The sequence below is a fragment of the Rissa tridactyla genome, chromosome 1 (assembly GCF_028500815.1).
Source record: "Rissa tridactyla isolate bRisTri1 chromosome 1, bRisTri1.patW.cur.20221130, whole genome shotgun sequence".
Lineage (NCBI taxonomy): Eukaryota > Metazoa > Chordata > Aves > Charadriiformes > Laridae > Rissa > Rissa tridactyla.
Window position 1 is genome coordinate 211,106,807 of NC_071466.1, and position 22,304 is coordinate 211,129,110.

At 42.0% G+C, this 22,304-nt stretch overlaps 1 protein-coding gene across 9 annotated transcripts in view; it reads left to right on the top strand.

Moving 5' to 3' along the window:
* FAM107B (family with sequence similarity 107 member B) overlaps window positions 1-22,304 on the top strand; it is a 62,043-nt gene that overhangs the window by 30,877 nt on the left and 8,862 nt on the right. For 7 of the 9 annotated variants that reach the window (XM_054195067.1, XM_054194995.1, XM_054195002.1 and 4 more), the window contains one exon: window positions 21,438-21,621. In XM_054195067.1, coding sequence (XP_054051042.1) covers window positions 21,494-21,621 — 128 coding nt within the window. In that variant the 5' untranslated portion in view covers window positions 21,438-21,493. Of the gene's footprint in view, window positions 1-10,876; window positions 10,901-18,058; window positions 18,143-21,437; window positions 21,622-22,304 lie in introns of those variants that run through there. The other 2 variants (XM_054195031.1, XM_054195040.1) reach the window with 2 other exon arrangements.

Genomic DNA, 22,304 nt, shown 5'->3' on the forward strand with positions numbered 1-22,304 from the left:
CTCAATTACTGGAATAAACTGAGTCTCAGGAGATTGAGGAGTAAGATTTGTCTGAATAATTGCATGCAAAGAAATATATGGGGAAAAAATAGAAGAAATATGTATTCTGGGTTAGAATCTCAATGAGGAGACTGGGTTGCATTTCTTCACAAGCACAAGATTGTTTTCAGGACTGTGGCAGAAGCAATGGAAACATTTCCAAACAGATCCCAGTGATGCCATGCCTGGAAGATGCGTAAGGAAAAACATGTTTTATTGGCGCGTTGTTTTCCTTATATAAGCTGCAGCACCTTGTTACAAGAACTGATGCCTTGCTTTAATAATGTAAAACTTTTCTAAGACTAAAATCTGATGTCCAGACCCTTCTCCCTTTACCTTACCGCAGAAGCACCATCGGTAGCACTGTTAGTTCTGAATCCTGGTGCTGGTAAGAACCATCCAAGTAGAATTTTTGCAAAGTGGCATATTTAATGACTTTTCCTGCCAGCCTCCGTTTTTGTCCCCCACCAGACTCCATCTCTGGATTTGTGCCCTGGGGAATTTGTGAGGCAGGGGAGCCGGGAGCTCTCTGCTCCGTGGGACTCTCTTCCGAGCCTGTGACTTTCTGGTGGGAAAACAGAAGGGGAGGAGAAGTACATGCTGCTGTGCCATTGCAAGGGGACTTTGTCACAAGCTTGTAAAAGCTGGGGGATGGAAAACAAGGCTTGGTCAGAGCAACGCTGGAGAGAATAGTGGGAACAGAGTTGCCTCTTCTGTATGGCAGCGGGAGGGCACGTACACCCGCTGCCTCTCAGTGCCTGTCAGGGAGAGGATGGCCTCTGTGAGAGCATTGCAGATTTTCTCATGACCTCTGTGGTCTCCTCCAGATGTGCTAAAAATATCTCCTGCAATGGAGATCTGTTGAACAGATTTTTTTATTTCTGCTATGTGTGACTCTTGCTCTAAAATAATCATTAATCCTACCTTTTTATATCTTCTGCTATCCCCATGTTAGCAAAGGCTCGGCTCTGTATTCACATAAGAACTAGCCAGCTGGTTTGATGTTCTCTGTATTTATTAGAATTACAGGCCAAAACCTTAAAACAAGATAACAACTGGATTTAAAACACATCTTATTTTGGACTGAGATCAAGAATGAAAGATTTTGGCTCAAAAACTTCTGAGGAAGGAGGAGATGTCAGGGGTGCGTAGGTGTGCTACAGCTCACCCTGCGGCAGGGAAAGGATGAATGGCCTCTTGAAGTTCCTTCCAGCCCAATTTTCTCTGATTCTGCAAAAATGTGATTACAATGGTTGTTAGCTGTGCAAATTGCTGGAGATAAATCGCTTTCAGCAACTTTTGTGTGTTTTATGGCTGTTCTCATCATTTTAGTTGATGCACTCTTTTGTGGGAGAAATGTTACGGGTGCATTCAAGGAGGTCTCCAGCATCACGCTACTGCCGATGAAGGTTAACCAAGGCCATTGCCTTTGCCAGCACTTCTGCATAAGCGACTCTGTGGTAAATTGTAATATTAATATTGTGCACATTCCCTGAGTGAGTCAGATAAGCTGTGGAAGATTAATTGATTTTAGTAGACTGGCTCCAGCTCATGCCAGCGGAGAGTTTAACCTGATGCTATTTATAGCAGTATTTCATCTGGTTGTGTAATCTCAATGTAAAAATTTGAAATCTCTTGAATGCACAGGTCTGATTCTCCAAGTACACCTGTACTTTCTGAGCTTCTCAATTCTTGATACCCAAATGAGCTGCATATAAAGTGGTCTTTATTTAAACCTGCAGATACATAGGGTTTTTTTAAAAAAAAAAAACAAACAAAACAACCCACAATCCCTCCACACCCACAAGAAAACCCTGAAAACAAAAGAAAAAGAAACAACACCAAAACCGCCCCCCACAAATCCAGACTGTAAGAATATCAGAGTATTCTAAAACACTATCTTCAAATTTTCCACCTATTTGATACCGGGAACTATCTGTTCCAATATATTTTTAAACAAGTGCTCTCAGAACACCAGTGAAAATGTTTCAAGTATTTCCACGCAGACCTATTTTGGTAGAATTTATTCTGAAACTCATCTTTGTTGAAAAACATCTCTGGGACAGATCTATCCCTGGAGTAATTTCCCTTGATTTTTAATAGCATTGCAGGAAGGGTGAATTTGGCTTGTGTTTTAATTTATAACACAGGAGATATGTACAGCTACAGCACATCTTTGCCGAGGGTATGGTACACAAGGGGAAAACATGCATGATTCTATCAGTACATTGTTAATTTAATTATAACAACAGATGCAACATTTAACCTATTTGACTTTGTTATTGAGTTATTAAATCCTACTTGAAGAATATTATTTTCCCCAGCTATAGCACTGAGTGAAAAGCCTCACAGCTTCTTGAAATGTTAAGTAGCTTTGCAACTTCCTCTCTCTCTGTATCAATAATCTAATATTTTTGCTGATAGCACTTTGTTTTGAAACTGGGAGATGTAAATCTGTCTTCCTTTCTGCTTGTACCAACACCTATTTCCTCCTGTGTTCGCAGAAAGAAAAATATCACAAAAGAGACTGTCTTCCTCTTCTCTTTTTTTGTAAAATATATTTTCTTCCCTCCCCTCCTCCCTTTTTAGGTTAGAACATGCTCAAAGTTAATTTAAAAACAGAGCTCTCTTGGAGATGCAGTTTAGGCACATTTATGTTCAGTGGCATTTGGTATGTGTTCAAGAAAGCATTTCCATTAAAGGCATTTCTCAAATTGGAAACCAAAGTAGTAAACTAGTAAGTGCTGCTTGTGTTTGGTGGCCTGGAAATAACAGAAATATTTCTATTGGTATTTCCAGTGGTGCAAATTTATATTGCTGTCAAACAGAAATCCGTGTCTCTTGCTTAATCAGGACACGCAGAAATGAGACGTTTCCAGTTGTGCAAGCTGAGCCTGGTGGTAGTACATGGCCACATCTGCGGTTAGGGAGAGCACTAGTTCTGCTTGAGGGCTTCTGTCACTCATGTGGGTGTCCTGGGTCCAGGAGGACTGTCACCTTGGGTGCAGTATCTCTCTCAACATTGGACTGCTTTTGTCGATCAGTACAAGCACCCTCAAAAACATGTTTATCCCATCCTAATACAAACATGATCATTCATAGAATCACAGAAGGGTTTGAGCTTGAAGGGTCCTTTAAAGTTCATCTAGTCCAGCCCCCCTGCAGTGGGCAGGGACATCTTTCACTAGTTAAGGTTGCTCAGAGCTGTGTTCAACATGGCCTTGAACACTTCAATGATGGGGCATCCACAGCTTCTCTGGGCAACCTGTTCCTGTGTCCCACTACCTTCAGCATAAAAAATTTCTTCCTTATATCCAATCTAAACCTATCCTCTTTCCGTCTAAAACCATTACCCCTCGTGCTGTCACTACAGACCCTGTTAAAAAGTCTGTCCCCATCTTTCTTATAAGCCCCTTTTATATATTGAAAGGCTGCAATTAGGTCTCCTTGGAGCCTTCCCTTCTCCAGGCTGAACAACCCCAACTCTCTCAGCCTTTCTTCATGGAAGAGGTGTTCCAGCCTCTGACCATTTTCATGGTCCTCCTCTGGACCTGCTCTACCAGGTCATTTCCTGGAGGTGTTATTCTCTTTTTTTCTCTACAGGAAAAGTCTAGATTGGCTTAGACCAGAAGGGACCGGCTTAGCCTGGGTACATAGCTTTTAGATGTCACTGGAAGATGAAGTGGATTGTCCCACTTAGTGACTGTGGTTTTGTTCCACCTATGCCTTGCTCCCAGTGTTTAGCTGGCCAGCATTTCTGGCCAAGTTTGGGTACTGGGGGAGAGGGCGGGCGTGTGCATCCTCTGAGCAGTCAGTACTCTGCAGTGAGTTCAGCCATTGGTGGTGTTGCACTGCTCTTTGGGATTCTACATACAGGACTGGAAAAAACAGTTTTCACGGTATGGCATTTACTACATAGTAAGTTCATGTAGTGATTGATAAGTTCTGGCTCCTCATTGGATTTCAGATGAAGAAGACTCAGTTGTGTTAGACTTGGTGACCCTTCTCTCCATTCTTTTGAACAGTTGGGCTTCCAGGTGTGAAAGCCCTTTCCTCTCTTCAATTTTCCCGATCATCGGGACTTTCCACAGTTGCATAATGTTTTCTTCACCTTCCTGCGTGGGGAGGAAGGGATTTTTTTCACCCGCAGGTAGGAGGGGTTCTTCTTCAGTTCAGCTTCCCTCATGCCATAGATTGCAGGAGCACATTGCTCTGGTTCTTTAGATGACTACTTCAGACCGACAACATGAATGACACTTGCAGTCATTTTGTTACCTAGATAATTAATCCACAAGGTATTGCACACAATGCAATGAATAATACAGGAAATGATTAAAACTGAGTAATTTCCATGGGTTTGTGTTGTACAGTATGTGAAGCTGGAAGTAACTGGCATACTGGAGATGCTGTAGAAAGCAGTGTCAGGTTTGATTTGTTCAGTATTACTGTAGTTTATGAAACTTGAGCTGGAATTTCTAACTATTTTGATTTTTTTGAGTGGACATTTCCCACTGCTGTTACAAAGCCGTTTGGGAGTCCCTGGACTTCTCATAACCTCAGTGGAGGAAGGCAAGTGTCTCTGGAAGCTGCTTGGAAGCAATGATATTTGACATGAGTGCTCAGCATAGCTGCTTTGATTTGCCCTCTGGATATCCATGCTAATGCTATAAGGGGCTCGCTTTCCCATTTTAGCTACAGCAGTTAAAGGCCTAAAGGTAGGTGACATGAATGCTCCTATAAATATGTATGTTTTAATCAAGCCATTGTTTATAATTAGATAATAATCATAATTATATAAACAAGGGTTAGAGTGGGATATATAAAAGGTCTTAAGTGAGACAGAGACAAGTGGTTGATCTCCCCAGTTTTTAGCTGAGGTCTTGGGTAAGATTAATAGAAGGTGTTTATGGCTGAGCTACGCTGATTTATCTGATGTAAAGAAGGGGAGACGAGACATGAGAATCTGGATGAAATTCTTGTTGCCTTGGCCTTCAGTGTGTCTGCCTTACTCATGTAACACACTGTCTGCTCCTGCCTCTCAAGTCACTCGAAGTAATGCAGCTGTCCCATGGGAGTTTTTTGGGAAGGGATATTTAAAAGAAACGTTCATAGGTTTTCTCTAAAATGGATGTCAGCACCCTCTAGCAATGGAAATAGCCCCCGGAGGAGATTAAAGAGCTCTGACTTTGTGCATAAATCTCTTTTCCCTGATAAAAGCCTGTGCTATAGCCTCTACAGACTTTTCCAATGTGACTCTACTGGAAACAACTAACAAATTTGTTCATCTCCCTCCTGGTGGGACTGGTACTTCTGATGGGGGATAGGCACATTTGCTGGCATGTGCTCTAGTAAGCTCACTGCTGCTGACTTGAAAAGTTCATCCATTGACTTCAAACTTTTAATGGTCTTACTGTCATTTTTTTATCACTGTGTGAATGTAACTAAACATTGTCTTCCTGGAAGCACTGCGTTTTCAATGGTAGCAAATGTTTATGTTGAATAGAAGCCATAGGAAAACACTGAGTACAGTAAGATGCAGATCAAAATTATTGTGCAGACGTATGCTTCCTGAATCAAAATCTGCACCCCTGTAAAACCACAAAGACTTATTGTTTGTTCCACCAGGCCCTGAGGTGTATGTTTAATTAGGTGTGTCTGTGAGAGGCTCTTGGAGGAGGGTGTTTATCTTAAAATGGTGGAATTGTTAGCTTAGCTACGTACTAGATGATGCCATGTTGGTGGACTCTCCTGGAGGTGACTGTCAGCCTGCTCAAAGACACATAATATTGCATCTTGTGCAGTCCGACTTTGCAGCAAACGGGTTAGTGGTGCTGGCAAGGTGAAGTTTGGGGATGAGGGTAGCAACCAACATCTTTTTTATCTGGAAAATCTAAAATAAAGAGTTACCTAAAACGTGAACGGGACGTTACCTTTGTGTGAAAGACAAGCTGAGGGTTGTGTCTCTCTGGAGGGACGCAACATTGAGTGAGGGAAGTCCAAAGTAAAATTTCCAAAAGTTCTCTTATTTTGTAAGCCCCAAAGGCCACTGCCTTCCAAGAAGATACAGGATATAAAATGGAAATAATGATTTGTACTCTGCGTAGACTGCAAGCTTGTGGAGCATAATGACTCTCTCAAGTGTGTGTGGACAGTGAGGTTGCTCTAATTTTGGTTCTAATTGCTGTTGGTAGAATAAATGTATAACACATGTTCTAATGAAACTCAAATAATAATGATTGAACTCTTGTCATTTCAGCCTTTTGTAACTCCTTCCTCATTGCCTGCATGTATCATGAAATATGAAGAATCTGGGACAATGTCCTTAATAGAGATATTTCACTTTTCCACCCGCACTTTTTAGTTTGATCTTAAATGTTACTGCGATTCTGACTTCTTCATAAAAGTTGTACTGCTTTGTCTGTAGGGTTGAAGTGGTACGATTCTCCACTCTAGCTGATTGTGTTTATGCTGGCACAGCTGTTCCCAGTCTGGAATAACTTTGCTTGATACTGATAGAGATATACCCATGTGCTGATTTTCACTAGTATGTTGCACAGGCAGAAGTTACATGACCCCAGCTGACTCTGTCTGTCTCTTCTGGGGGTTTTGCTTCCTCGCAGGGCCTGTTTGCTCATGTGTGTGCAGCACGAGCTGATCACTGCTACAGAATTTCTCAAATAAGGCTGATTTGGGACTGGCTGGAGCAAGCTGTCATCTGTTGGAAAGATCCTTGAGATGCACATCTGGTTGAGCTAACACCGTGTTCAAACCGTGTTCGCCATGTTCAAACATTCGCCAGTTGTAGTTTGGTGCCATTGGTACCTGTGATGTTGCTGCTCTCAGCAGTGCTGGAAAGGTGCAGGTGAGAGAATAAGTATTAATGACATATCTGCACAGGGGAATGCTCCTGGATTACTTCTGATAGTCTTTTTGCTATCTGGAAATGGATCCTGTTGTTGTCTGGCAGTAAAAAGGCTGCCATTGTTGTGTTTCTGTGCAGCTTTTCCCATCGCTTTTTTGGGATCAGTATTAAAGCAGGTGGGACAGCATCCACTGTGCAAGGCAGGCTGCTGGGTTCAGTGTAGTGGGTAGGAATTGTGTGTTTATAACATCATATATCTCGATGATATTAAAAAAACCATGGCTGACTTGTTAACATTCACATTAAAGGATGACTATTAATATTCTCTTGATGAAACAGGACTTAACTGTAGCAAACGTTTGCTGTAATCTTAAACACTAATGTATATGGTAAACTCACATCGATGTAGTGGCTGAAGATGCAGTATTTACACCCTGCTGAGCGCTGAGACTGCTGAAGAGTACATGCTGTTTTAAAGAGGACAGATTTTGATAAATGGGTCTCTGTCTTATTACTAACATGCTCGAGAAGAACGTGCTGTATTCACCAGTGGGATAGGAAAGCCCTCAGGCTCCCAGCTCTCGTTCCGGCTTTTCAATGTGAATCTTCGTCTTGGAGTGATTTCTGAGAAAGTATTTACTAGTGCAGCTTACAAAAGCATGTGTTTAATGTGTCTTTTTTGTTGTTGTTGAGATGATAAATCCATAGACAAATACCAAAAAAGAAAACACTAAGGACTTTGGTAATAACTTGGGAAGGAAGAAATTCATAAAAAATAGGCTTGGGGTGAAAATGGCATCGGTCCTTCAGGCATAAGACTCGTAAATCCCTGGCATTTCTTTTGCAGCACCAAGAAGTTCACAGCCTCTGTGCTATTAACTCTAACATCTTTTCTAAATTTTCTTCTGTGTATCTGTTAATCCATAACTTCTTAGCTTATTTTAAACATCATCAATTTCATTTTCTAAACTTCATTCAGCAAACAACCTATTTGGATTTTGCCTCTTGATTCTAAACCAAGCATTTGTTCAATCCTAAAAAAAGAGTGCTTAACGTGAAATGGCTCCAAAACTTTTGACAAAACGCTGCCCATAATAGAACAAAGCCTAGCGTTGTCGTAATTTATGATGTTTCTTACTGATCTGCTCATCCAAAAAAGCCTGTGTTGCTCTCTCAGCATTTGGTATCCAACATGTTGTCTTGTGCTGACAACCACAGCCTGTTCCAGATTAATTTAAGCCTCAGCGACTTGTTCAGCGTCACAAATCCAGTTTTTGGTAGAGCTGAGAATAGAGCCTGTCTCCTCTGTCGCGACTCAGTTCCTCGCTGTAATTACGGGGCAGCTTTCCTGCTAAGTGAACGAGCCTCTCTTGTGACCAAGCCCATTATAATGAAGAGGTCCCACTTTATATTTTGATGAATTCCCCTTGCTCAGTAATTTTTTTTTGCAGTTTTAAAACATAATTCCTCAGTGAAACGTGGCAAAACATGATTGTCTAATTTAAAAAAAAAAGAAGCAGATGTTAATTTTCTTCTTTGGCAATCTGGAATTCTCCACTGCTTGTTAAGCAAGCAGGTTGAGAAAGTGATTGTGTTGTAAGATGATGGACAAGCTCTGATGGATGTAAGCACTTGAGCAACTTGGGCTCAAATGTTTGAAAGCGTTGTGGAAGGTTGGTTTGTTTTACTCAGGTTTATGGGACTAGTAACAGGTCAAGTATTTACAGTAAAGGAGCTTCTGCAGTCCTTTATTGATAAAAATAGTGCTTACAATGGGCGACCACCTTTCTTGTAGTGAGGCACAACCCAAGGAATCAAGAATGCATGAGATGCCTACAAAAATACCAATTCCCCTTTCACCCTTGATCACAAAGACAGTTCCTTTCCTTCTAGTAAGTCCATAAAGTCTGTGTAGTTTATGCAGTCATGAAGAAAACTAGTAATTAATTTAGTGATAGGAAACACGAAAGGCAGTGCTCGCTGGGATATGACACGGCGCAATGTGTTTACTGGAGTGACAAGTATTCACCTGTCACCATTTGTTGGAGTGTCTTCTGATCGCAAAACAGAGTTATGCTTTTTAAAAAGCATGGGGATCCTATAGACTTGTTGGAATTTTAATTACATTTTTTCTGTATTTGTGTTTTTTTTTTTTTTTTTTTTTTAAATAGCCCATTTAGCTATTGAAGGAGAGCGGGAAGACGACTGTAGGAACACCTCTTGCCATTTCTTCCTTCCTTTGACAAACATCTGAGACCGTAAGGTGATGTCCTGCTGGGGACAGCATATGGTGACATTTTTCAGGCATCTTTAACATGAGGTTTATTGCCAGCATGTAAAGTTCGTTGGCGTGAAAGTTTCCCTCTTTGGTTGGAGGCCCAGCAGGTGCTAAGAGTGCCCCAAGTTGTCTGTTCTGCAGAGGAACAAAGGACAGGGCTGGCTTCAGGCATGAAGAGGTGCAGCTGGCGATTGGCAGTTACGATTGCGTATCAATAGGTATTCATCATATTAATTAAGCTGCTGTTGTTAAAAAACGGAGCTAGGGAACAGCTTTTCAGCCTGCCTGTTGTAAAGTAAGCTGAGTCACCTGGGAAATGGTGTTAATAAGAGGGCTCCGAGGCTTGTGAGAAGGCTTTTTTCAAACCCTTTTCAGGCTGACAGCACCCTCTTTCAGAGATGCGGCTGTCCGGTTGGCTATATGCGAATGACAAATGGCATTCTCTTCTCTGGAAGCTCTGTACGCTGCTTTCTTGAACCTTGACTAGCAAGAGCCAAGCTGTGACCTAATACTGCTTTTGTTCCTCAGCTGCAGGCATCTAACGACAAAGACTTTCAGCCCCTTTCTTGGCTCTATGTGAGTCTTGTTTTCCAGCCCTTTGGGTTTTGGCTTCTTTAAGTTTTTTTTTTCATTATTGAGCATAAAGAGACAGGAATACACACATTTTATTTTCCTTTATGAGACCACTGTGAACTAGTGTGTGACTTTTTGGGATGCAGGTAGTTTGTTTTAACAGTTTGATGGAGATCTCTGTAGTGCCTCTTAGGGCTACTGAGGGTTTTTTCGCTTGTTCGACTTACATATTTAACAGTTCAAGTTTAAGTTCAATTCAATTACACTTCTGTAGCACATAAAGCAAGGGAGCCGTCCTCTCAGAAGCCGCAGAGGAGGATGTGAGGAGCAGAGCTGAGCAGTCCTACTAACTGCGGTGGCATGGCTGGCCCCCTTCATGAGAGCTGCTGAGGAAGGGCAGTTTGAGACTTTCCTCCAGGTGGTCTGTCAAGCAGAAAGGTAACAATTGTAGGAAATTCCTTTCTTGCCACCAGCTCACAAGCTCAACAAACAATCCCTTTGTGGAGAAACTGGGGTCATCCCTCTAGCTTCTTATTTTTCTTTGTTAACTACTTGGAATTCATTGAGCAGTTCCTTTCTGGAGGCATTAGTGAGTGGTGGTCTGTTTCTCCCTTCCTGAACCTTTTCAAGCCTTTCTAAGAAAACCAAAAAAAAGAAGATGACATAGAAAACATCGTAGAAACAATCCCATGTCACCATACACAACTTAATTTCTTCTGCCAGAGTATAAGCTAAAATCTCCCCTGTGTACGTGCTGAGGTTGCGTGACTGCTTTTGTTTTAGGTGTTGACATTCTGGGGTCTTCATTCCAGGGAGGCTAAAAGGCCAAAGGTAACTCAGTTCTGTGAGCAACACATCGATACACTGTTCAGATGGAGGCCTGTTTCTTTAGAAAACAACGCCCTTCCGTCTGAGGAGCGGGGCAGGCTGTGCTACCCTTTTATGTGCCGCGACTGACTGATACACAGCCCTGCCCTGGTGTCAGAGCTTCCTGATTTATGAGGTTGCAGTAGAAGCTGCTGACTGTAGCTGTTCATAAAGAACATGTAAAAAGTCACCAGCTTTGACAGATGTCACCCAGTGGTTTTTTCAATTTTTGTTTTCTATAAATTCTTGTTTTTCAGAATTCTTGTTTCTTCCATCAAACGGTGAGTAGATGATGTTCCACTAAATGGCCTGTGGCATGTCGTGTTCTTTGCAGGGCTCGTGTTGATCACTGTTGCAGTTTAATAGCTTCATGTATGTCAGGCTTGGCTGTCATAAACCCGTACGGTGTATGCCCTGGCTCCTGTAGCATACAGGAGGCTTGTTCTGGCTGACATAGATTCTTGCACCCACTCATTCCTTTCAAATCCATCAGGGCATCACGCCTTTGGTTAAGGTCATGAGTAGGGTGTGGAAGATCCTTCTCTTTAATTTCTTGCTCCAGCTCACTTGTGGAAGATCAGGTCATCAGTTGTACTGGTCTCCTTATTTTTGCCTTTCCCTTCAGGTCTTTCTTCCCTGCCTTTGTAGTGGTATCCTTTTCGACTGAGTTGCAGCAAGGAGCCACATACCTAAAATACATCCCTGCCAGCTGAGAGTGAATAAAACAGGTCCGGGCAAGGAAGGGTGTCTCTTTGTGGGCACAACGCAAGCTGGAATGTGGATGTAGTTGCCTGAGCCAAGACTAACTCCTTGAGGTGAAGGTCTTATTTCTTTCCTATGAGTAAGCTGGGAGTGTGTTAGCTTGGAGTAGCAATAGGTTTAAGAAAACTATTTATTTTTGTTTCCTTTCCTCTGTTTTGAAGAAAAAATACTCCTTATGTTTAGAATTTAAAACAGAGGCTGTATGCTTGCTCTAAGCCGTTTGTCACCAAAGAGAGAAGAAAAAAAGCAATCTTTACTAGTGCAGATTTTTTTTTATTTTTTATTTTTCCTTCCTAGGAAAGGGGTTTCTTCCTAGAAAATGAAGGGAACTTGAGTTGTTGAGTTGGCAGGTAATTGATACATATCTTTCTGGTCTGAAGAAGTACTTAAGTTTTGCACGACTACCTATGAATACATTTAGGAAGCTGGCAAGCTGCAGTGACTGTGTGTTTTTCATTATGTCGGTGTTTTTAAATTTGTTGAAAATGGGCTTCTTTTATGGGTGGTAGAATTCCTTTTAAGTTGTCATTCAGAAACAGCCGGAGGGGAGGCGTGACAGCTCAGCAGATTGTGCTGTGCCCTAACTCCAGGCAGGATGCTGGTGTGCCCAAAGGAACAGCACGTGGCACGCAGCAAAATCTGGAGGTTCACCAGCCCCACTATACTCCGATTGGCAAGACCCGGGGATTTACAGCGCTGGCGTAACATCAGCAGCACATGAAGTACTTCGCTCACTCAGTCTCATTTTTGCTGCTGTAGCTACTGAATGCCTAACTACCTGATTAGTGCAGAGATTTTAATCTTCTGACCCCCTTGCAAACACTTATTAATTGCAGTCATAGCTTTATAAATTTGTAAAACTAGAAGGGATAATTATGATTCTGTAATTTGGTCTCTCCATGCAATTGAACACAAATCTTTTACTAAATCTAGCATTTTATTCCCCTTGCTTTAAAAGTATGTGCCTTATTTCAGGAATTTGTTTTCTAGTCCCAATCTCCAGTCATCAAAATTTCTCAAACCATTGTCAGGCTTGTTGCTTATAGGATAATCAGGCTTGTCTTAATCTTCACTTTTTATAAATCCAATGAGCAGAGCTCTTAGAACGGCCTTGATATTGGGAATGTTCTCCGGTTCATAGATGTTCCTCTTCCATTTGCTTTCTAACTTCCTGTTTTCTTTATAAATAAGAAAACTGTGTTTGCTGTGCCAATCATGTTTACATGGGTGCCAAGTAACCCGCCTCTTCTCTTGCTCCAAAACTTTGTCACATCTATCAAAGGTCGTTTTGCCCTTTTTGGCTTATATCTGGCATAGACTTCTGCCCGGTTGAGTATTTACTAGGACCCTCCATCATCGTCATAGCATCCAAAGGGGGTTTCTGTTTCAGGAGTATGACCTACACTCTTTTGTTCCCGGACCTTTCTTGGCCTCACTGGGACACACGTCACTCTCTCATCTTGATCTTGTGAAGGAAATACAGAACAAGTGCAGAAACAACCACCATTGATGTGTTTCTCTCTTCCCTGAAAGAATCTTGCTGCAGTCTTGTGAACAAGATTTTAAGAGCATTCAAGATTCACCAGTCCCCTTTTAAGCATCTCAAGTCAGATGTTTGAAATGCTTCCCCTCTCCCAATTAGTAGGAGGCTGCTGGCTGCTCTGGATTTCCTCTTCTCCCTCAGAAATGCACCTTTTTTGTGTTAAATCTTTTGTATTTGAAGAATCACTGCCCTCTAATGCTAATGTTTTCAGCAATAGAATGACTTAGAAGTAAGACTTTCTGCTAAAATGGTGTGGGATTTAGTCTGTTTGCTCTTTAAGTTTAGCAGTTGTGTATATAACCATGGATTTGGCTCAGTCTTCCTCCTTCTGCCCCTGACTTTTTCTACTCCGTTCCTGTCTGCAGGAAGTTCTTTACCACTGGGTGACACTGTTTGATAGTTCTTCACATTTGCAACAGTGAAGCCCTGGAGAAACTGTCCTCTGACTCTTTGGACTTCTGATTTTGAATGAAAGCTTGATTTTCATACAAAATCCCATATTTTAATGTAATTAAATATGATTCAACCAAATTTGTCCTGATTTTTAATTTAGTGGTCCAAACTGACTGGTCTAGAACATTGATGGTGCGCTGTAGCTGCAGGGAGTATAAACTGATCTTACTTGCTTTTCTCATCTTAAAATCTCTTTAAAAAATGTGTCCTTTCAGAATCACATATGGATCACTGTTGATCCATGTATAAATAAATTGCTAGTTACGTTTTGGGATTAATCTAGTTGCAAACTGTGCTGTGGAGTGCATTTCCTAGGAGGCATAATTTCAGTGATCTTCTGAAAGTCATGTTTACTGTAATAATTACCTGCGTAGTGTATTGGTGAAAACCATATATATATTCAGTTGCATGGCTTTGCTAGTCGTGATTTATTAGATGAGATGGAGGGGCGGGGGAGTGTGCACAACATGCTGTTCTGCAGGAAGAAAGCAATATAGTTGGTAAGAGCCTTTTTGATGAGAGGTGTCCAAAACACTGGGTCTTCTCCTTGCCATCAGAATGGCTTTCCCCATCCCTAACCCTGTCTAGGGATTGCAGTAAACCCGAGCAAAATAAGTGTGGAGAATATAAAGTCCTTAATAAATGTGCAGGATGTTTTGGGAAGAGAAGTGATGCAAGATGCATAGTCTGCTTTATCTGCCATTAGTCACAAATTGGAACCATGGTGGGTTCAACACAGACCAGGATTTAGGGAAGATTGGTGCTGTTCACAGTGTGCTAGTCTTCATCCCGTGTCTTTCTTCTTTTCCTCTGCCTGTATTAAAAATTAGATGCTAGGGAGTTTGTTGCAGGGGAAGTCTATATCTGAGTTTTGCCTGTCTATGACAAAAAAAGGACTTAGTCTCTGCCTGCGATGAAAGTCTCCGTCTCCTTCTTCTCTCCCAGTGCTCTTTGTGTCTTTCCGCATCTTTTCCAAGTACACTAGAGACGAAGAGGGACCAGCCATTCTGTCCTCACCAGCATTGCTCTTTAGCCCTCAGCCTCTGGGGGAATCTGGGCTCTTCCCTTAGCACCCAAGGCTTGACTGAACTTCAAAGCACAGGAACAGAGACTGCCTGATGGTGTTTAAATTGAATGAGAGCCATAAGCAGCTCTTTGCAATTGAGAGAACAGTAGCAGTGTGGAGCACTGCCCCAAATCTTGCACTCTGTCTCCCTTTAGGTGTCAATGCCAATGCAAACATCTTTAAAATGACCCTCTTTCTTCTGGTTTCTCATCTAGTGTATCTTTCATCTGTGCTTTGTTGACACTACACTCTCAGCAGTACTTAAGAGAAGAAAATGAGCGCTAACTGGATTTCCTTGAGATTTTGAGTGGTTTAGTTCATTTTAATATGCTCTAAAGTGACAACAGGAACAGCTTCAGTTGGCAGCAAGCCCTGCCTCTTTCAATGTCCTTGGCATCCCTGAGATTGCTTTGGGCTGCCCTGGTCAAGTGAGTGTACCCTTGTTTCTGAGAGAGGACGGACTGAGAGACTTGGGGTTGTTCAGTCTGGAGAAAAGAGAGACCTTATAGTGGCCTACCAGTATCTTAAGGGGGCCTACAAGAAAGCTAGTGAGGGACTTTTTAGGATGTTGGGTAATGGTAGGACTAGAGGGAATGGATTAAAACTAGAGATGGGTCGATTCAGACTGGACGTTAGGAAGAAGTTCTTCACCATGAGGGTGGTGAGACACTGGCCCAGGTTGCCCAGGGAAGCTGTGGATGCCCCATCCCTGGAAGTTTTTAAGGCCAGGCTGGATGGGGCTCTGAGCAACCTGATCTAGTGGGAGGTGTCCCTGCCCATGGCAGGGGGTTGGAACTAGATGATCTTTAAGGTCCCTTCCAACCCTAACAATTCTGTGATTCTATGTGGTCTATCAGTCTTTTGGCAGCCATGCAACTAACGAAGCTGTTAACTGACGATACCCAGTGTTAGGAAGGTGCTGTGAGTTAACCTGTTCCGACATAGTAGGGACAGAAGGTTTTCAGTCTTGCTCCTTCATTTTGTCTGCTGGGATCTGAAGATTTTAACGTGCATGACAAGGAGCAGTGAGACTGGCCTTGCGAAAGCTTGTGATAGTTTCTAAGAGGCTGTTCTCTTGTATGTGTGTGAGCTGGGGCACACCGGAGTGAAATGACCTGCCTAAGGTCAGTAAGTTAAGGCTGTAGCCAGAAACAAAATCCAGATACCTGCCAAAGGGTTAAAATGTTTGATGGTCTTCATATTGTTTGAAGAATAGTAACAGTTAGTAATCTGGTAATAGGAGGATATTAAATGTGCAATCTGTATGGGACAGTAGGGACATGCTGCCCTAAATGTGTTTGATTTTGAGGCGGGTGAAGACAGTCTTCCTTTTCTGAAGCAAAACTCTTGTAGCTAGGAAGTGACAGCCTTTTTGAACAAAGCGTGAGGGGCTGGGAAGAACTGCAGCCGCCAGGACCTCTCCCGTCCTTCCCTCTCACTCTGCAGGCAGTCTGGCTATGTTTTGCCACGATCCAAACCCTGTCATCTCTTTAAGCTACGAAAGATGATGTGAATAATAGCCAAATTCCTTGGAGCATGGCTGGCCTGAGCATCTTGGGTGGGAAGAGAAGAGTATTTTGCATTCTGTTTTCAGGAACTCTGCATTAAAGGCTGAACTGTGGGAAGTTATTAATGATATCTATAACGAAGGATTAATCAAGTAAATCTCTCTAGTCAAGTGCCTCTTACTGCACTGAGAGCGTATAGATAAAAATGATAGCGGTGGTGAGCTTTCATGTGCAAAGAGTGCTGGGATGGTGCCTGGAAAGCACACTGCATTTAAGTAGCTCTTTTGCTTTCCCCCCCGAGCTGGCCGATGCGAGGCGGTGCTGGTCCTGCAACGTCTGAGCAGAGACACGCTGAGGAATTTTTATTCCGATTCCTCTCGACATCAGAAGGGGGAGAGTAAAACCATATTTCTTCTCAAAGAATGCCTTTGGGTTACTTGTAACAAACCGCAAGTCTACGCGGTAGTTTAAAGAGCTAAAAATGTAAGTCTTAAAAAATAGCGTTTGATGGTTTACAGTAGAGCTCAGAACAGATGTTGAAGCTTTTTCGAGAATAAAATCTTACTTCGGGAGGTATTCAGTGTTTGAGCTAATGCTTCTGTGGAAGATATTAATTCAAGAATTTATTCAGGCAAAAAGGAAATAATGTGAATTTAGCCTTAATGTAACTTTTGGAACCTGGACTGGTCTATTATTTTGATGTTCATTGGTATTTTTAGGCATTTATTTATATGCTTTTTAAGGGGCCTCAACTCTACCTCTGCTTTCACAGCTGGAAATAATTGTGGGAATCATTTGAAGGGTGAAAACGCCATATATACGTATAATAATATAAATATATGGTGTCTCACAGGAATTTTTATATTCAGATTCCGTATGTAGAGGGTGATTTCTGGTATGAGGAATACCAGATAGAAAATAAATGCAATTCCCTGAATGCCATATAAACACGAGGGTTTTTTTGGCATGAGCTTCCCTCCCCTGCGGAAGCCATGGGAGCCATGCTGTAGCAAAAGCTCTGGCAGCCGCTGAATCCTTAAGCCGGTGTTGTTAAGATCTACTTTGAATCTGTTAAAAACACTAGTGGCTGGCTGTAGCTCTCTTTGCACACGTGTTTCCAGTGTTACTACCATTAAGGGACTTTTGCTGAAAAAAAACCCTGTAGATAGAATAAAAAATAAATAACATTGGAAGCAAACATGTCTGTTGGATGTGTTCCCCCAGCTGTAACTTATATGCTTCTGGCACACACCGATTCAGTTGTATCTGTTCAGTATGATCATCTTGAAGAGTCTCTTCTCTTGTCCTTGAATTTACTTGTGCTCCAAGGAAAATAAATGAGAGAATTGCAAGTATGTGACCACTTGGTCTTGGCTCTCCGAGACTGAGGTGTCAGTTTGGTACTTCTTAATTTCTCTAAGAGCATCTTTGTATCTGAAAACATTAAACTTCTGTCTGGGAGGATATTTGAAGTTATTTTTATACAGAGACATTTGCTTTGTCTAGGGGGATATTGCAATTGATTTGCAGTTCTGTTTGAGGAGTTAAAATTCCTCTTCCATGCAGGATCCCTGGTTTATTCTTTCTGTATGAAAAGCCACGTGTGTGTAAGACGTCATGGACAAAGTCCATAAGAGTTACTCGGACAGGACAAGATCGGGTAGATAAATGCTTTTGTGCTGCTTGCGCAGTAACAGCTAATTCAGCAAATGCCCTGGGAAGGCACCTGCCAAATTAGTGGGTGTATAAACTTAAGCCGAGCTTAGCTAAAACATCCCCTGAATCCAAATCTCTTTCCTTTCTTTTGGAGCAAGGTAACAGGGAAACAAAGAAATGGATTGTGCGTTCTCAATTGATCACGTAACAGTAGATGGTTAAAAGGAGCCTCTCAGATGCTCTTAAAGCAGCATATTCCTGCTAAGTGATGTCTGGATTATTCATGTCCCGCTGTTGCACCTAGTGATGATCTGAAAGCAGCTTTATGGGTTGTGACACTTGTGGTGATGAGCACTAGAGACTCGTGGAATTAATACTTTTTTAATTGTTATTGCTTGAACATTGATTAAACTTTGTTTAAGGACTTCTAAGGGATTCTGTCGTCGAGCTTGACTGGTTTATTGGTGTGAGCCTGAATCTCAGAATGAAACTCTGGGGCTGCACTGCCAGCTGTGTTTCTGTCTGCTGTTGCGCGGTGAGTCCTTTGTGCCTTAGTTTTTATGTGGAACTTGCCTGTGCTTTTGTAAATGTTTGCTTTGAAAGGGTGTGGGTAGAAATCACACTATCTTAATTGTATTGTTTGTGTATAATATTACACAGTGACTCCGCAGGACTGGGCTGGTGGCCTCCAGCCAGACTGAGGTTTGCAAAGGGTGTGAGAGGATTCACTGAGTGGGAACTGGGTGCCCTGTTTTGCTGGCTCCGTGTGGAAATCCTAGCTGAAATAATTTACAGCTTAATCACGCACAGAAAGCATCTTCAGTTCCCAAGGGAGTTCTGTTCATTCAAGTTTGCTGCTAGTAGAGTTCATGTTACGTTAGGAAACCGCAATTCCTGACCTCAGAGTTGAATACATGTTTTTAAAAATAGAGATGGGACAGAAGAGAGAAGAATAAATAGACTTAATTTTTAAGGGCTTGCCAAAAGCAAATCTACATGCTGCAAAACATTACATCAAACTTTCTGAGAAATGATTGAATCAAATTGTTATTCAGGGGCTTGTGTTAGAAAAATAGTACGTTGTTTATGACAGAGAGTTATGGGGTGATTCTGCACTTTTCATCTTCGCCTATGCAAACAGAAGACTTGTCTTGAAGAAGCAGCAGGTTATTTTTGCATGTATTTTAACGGAGAGCTGTCGATGATAAATGCCTTCTAGAAGACTCGCAGCCCCATCAGTGCGACAGAACCGATAGCAGAGTACAAAAAACTAAATATTTACAGAGCAGGTTTGTTTTGGGCGGAGGCTGGATATCTTAACATTGGAGTTGTTTTAGTTGTGATAAGCCTGATGTGAACACTGAGGAAGTATGAATCGTGTCCTTACTCAAAAAAACCCAGAATGTCTATGGTAAAGAGAATAGATTTCCATGCCCTTTTTATTAATGGCATGGTGCTACATGGTATACATTGAGAAGTATGGTGTGGTTTGGGTTTTGGGAGTATTTGGGTTTTTTAATACGGCATGCAATTCAACAGTGAGGGAATTGAGGTATGAGTTCAGTGAAGGGCCACCAAGAGTGGCTGGAGACCAAGGCGCGGGTCCTGTGGTGGAGGCTGAGGGACCTGATCTGGCTCAGCCCGGAGCAGAGGCAGGGCTGGGGGGACCTAACAGCAGCCCCCCCAAGCCTGGGAGGAACTTACCAAGAAGATGGAGCCAGGCTCTTTGCCATGGTGCATGGCTGGAGGGTGAGAGGCAACACGCATGAGTTGAAACAAGAGGGTCATAAGGAAAAACTTCACCATGAAGACAGGCAAGCAGGGTTGCCCTCAGAGGCTGTGCAGCCTTGGAGAACTTCAGGACCTTACTGGGTAACGTCCTGAGCAACCTGGTCTGATCTCAAAGCTGTTCCTGCTCTCAGCTTGAGGTTGGATTAGAAATCTTCCACGTTTCTTCTGACCACAATTTTCGAATGATGCTGTACATTTTGCACATGTGGTGATAGCTGGTTGCTTGATTGAAGCAAGAAGGACTCTGAAGGGGTGATGGGAGAAGTATTTTTATTGCACGATCAATGTCAGTAAGAGGTTTATGACATGTACAGCAATAGACTTACATAGTTGTGGACTGTGGGCAATTTTTATATTAATTTCAGAGGTCCCTGCGAGAACTAGCACCCCCACAGAGTTCAGAAACGCTACATATAAACTTGCTTTGAAAAACTAATACAGTGGCCACCCTGAGAGCCACTCACAGTGGTAAGCTGTTTCTCATTGGATTTGCTCCTTAGAAATTTGGTGTGTTAGATACAGTGTCAATAAAACACGATTCATCCATTCAAACAAAGAAGCTGAAGGTACTATGCCGGATCCGTTGGACACATTCAAATTCGGAGTGGCTTCCTTGCATCTGCTGAAAACTTAGTCCTGTCGTTCTGCTTCTTCATCTGTAAGTGCGTGTGAAGTCCAGGCAGAGTGATGGTGGTACTGAAGTATTAGTACTGAAGTATTAGGGGAAATCTTTCCACTGTATCAACTGGATTTTCAATCAGACCCTCTGAACAACAATATGAGATTCATAATGAAACAAAATATTTTAGGAATTAAACTGAGACTGAACTGAAACAGGTTTTACAGCTCGTGGAGTGAGAGAGGGAGAGAAGGGCTGGGATCTAAATAAAAGCGCATATTCAGCTTTTACTCGAACATACGTGGAAAATCACAGTGATTCTCTGATTTGTCTCATAGCCCCGTACTGTACAGTGCACGGCATTCAGCCGTTCTGCCAGTCAGGCTGATGGAGGTCTCTCGCCTTTTCTTTCATGTCCCATTGATTCAGCTCTGTAAACCCACATGCTGTGAGATTATTTTTTGGGGGCCTGTTTGAGAGGCCAATGTTTCATCAAACTGATAATTGCTGTGTGCCAGATTTTGCGTGCGGGTTTCCACGACAGCGAACGGAGGCAGAATTGCTCTGAATGTGCTTTGTTTTGGATGCTGAGCTTTTTGTGGCAGAGGCTTTTTGATGGAAGGGGGTATGAATGGTCATGTGTACATTATTTGAAAACTACAGTTTACATGTCAGCTCTTGATTCAAAGTTTTGTGATTTGGTGTATAGATATGTTTTTCTATAGCAGTATAGGAAAATGCCAGATTTCTAGATGATAGCAATCATCAAGACTTCATTGCCTCCAGATCAGTGTATTTCTGTGGATTTTCACTGAGTGAAATAGGGCCTTTAAGAAACAACCTCACCCAACTTTTTCTCCTCTACCTTTCCACTCCAAAATCTGTCCCCCATCCCAACAACTGCAGATCTGGCAATTTCCACATGGAAGCATTTGCTTAGTACAGTACAGTTCAGGGCTTATCCACAGGGCGTGTTTTCCCGGTAGCTGACATGCTACTGATAGCAGAGAATGAGACTGTATGATTTTGGTACACTTTTGTAGTATTTAATGTAGTCAGTATTTAAAAGGTCTTTAGGGTCTCAGTATTGCTGACCTAAAAATGCTTTGTCTGAGTAGGCTTATTAAAATCAATAGGACTCTTCATGTGCTCAACCTAAATTATTTGTCTAGTTCTTAAAACAGGTGGAATCTGTGTCTCCAAGTCAATGGATGAAGGCTGCTGGAGATGACATTGTTGTGAAATTGCCATCTATTTAAAAAGATAATGATGTTTGCTCTGAGAGCCTTTACTTAATAGAACCAAAATTAATCTAGGAAAAGCATAACTGTTACCAATGTAATATGCTGCATTTATGTTTTAGTACATCTTTAAAAGGCCTTTCATGTAGATTTACTGCAGTTTTTCCCCTGTTTCACAGATACTGTGAATAAGGACACTGAACCCAAAGATCCATATCCCATTCCAAGAAAGATTATGGCTGAACCAGACTACATAGACGATGACAATCCTGAACTAATTAGACCTCAGAAATTAATTAATCCTGTGAAGTCATCCCGGAATCATCAAGATCTCCATAGAGAGCTGCTTATGAATCAGAAAAGGTAAGAGTCTAAAAATCACTTGTGCCGCTTTCCCACCCCAAACACACAGCTTGAGTTCTCGTTTCATCAAAATTACGTTTTACCCAAAAACCAGCAGACTCTTCTTGTTGATTCAGATCCTCTAGATGAAGAGTCTCTGATTCTTAACTGTGGCATTTATTGCTGTTTGCATTTCAGTTGCTCTGCAAAAGCTTGCTGTAAAAGACTTCTCGCTTTGTTTTTGCAAATACTCACAAAGGGTTGGTTGCCGGAGGAAGGAGTTCAGTTCTCCCCTGTCACATTTCATATTGGTTACCTGGGCGCTGTAATTTGTCTTGAGCTCTTAACTTTATCAAGTACCTGACAAAATTTCTCTATTACCAGCAGGATGGTAAAATCTGTGGGTTTTCACCATTCCCAGCGCGCTGAGTTTATGAGGCCACTTTTAAAGAAACCATATAGTTTATTTCAGATGAAACTCTTCTCTACTTACTTGATCTTTCTTGCAATGCGGTGTGATAGTCTGGTCCCTGCTCCGCTGCTGCACAAGTGTTTCTTTGTATGTTATGCAAATGCTGCTTCCTTCATTCTGGGCTGGGGTGCACAGCTGTTGCTCTATATACTGCTTTTAAAGATGTAAATAACTGGAACTTGATTCGTCACCTTCAGAGACACAGGCGCTTAGCCCATAGATAGCTGAAGTT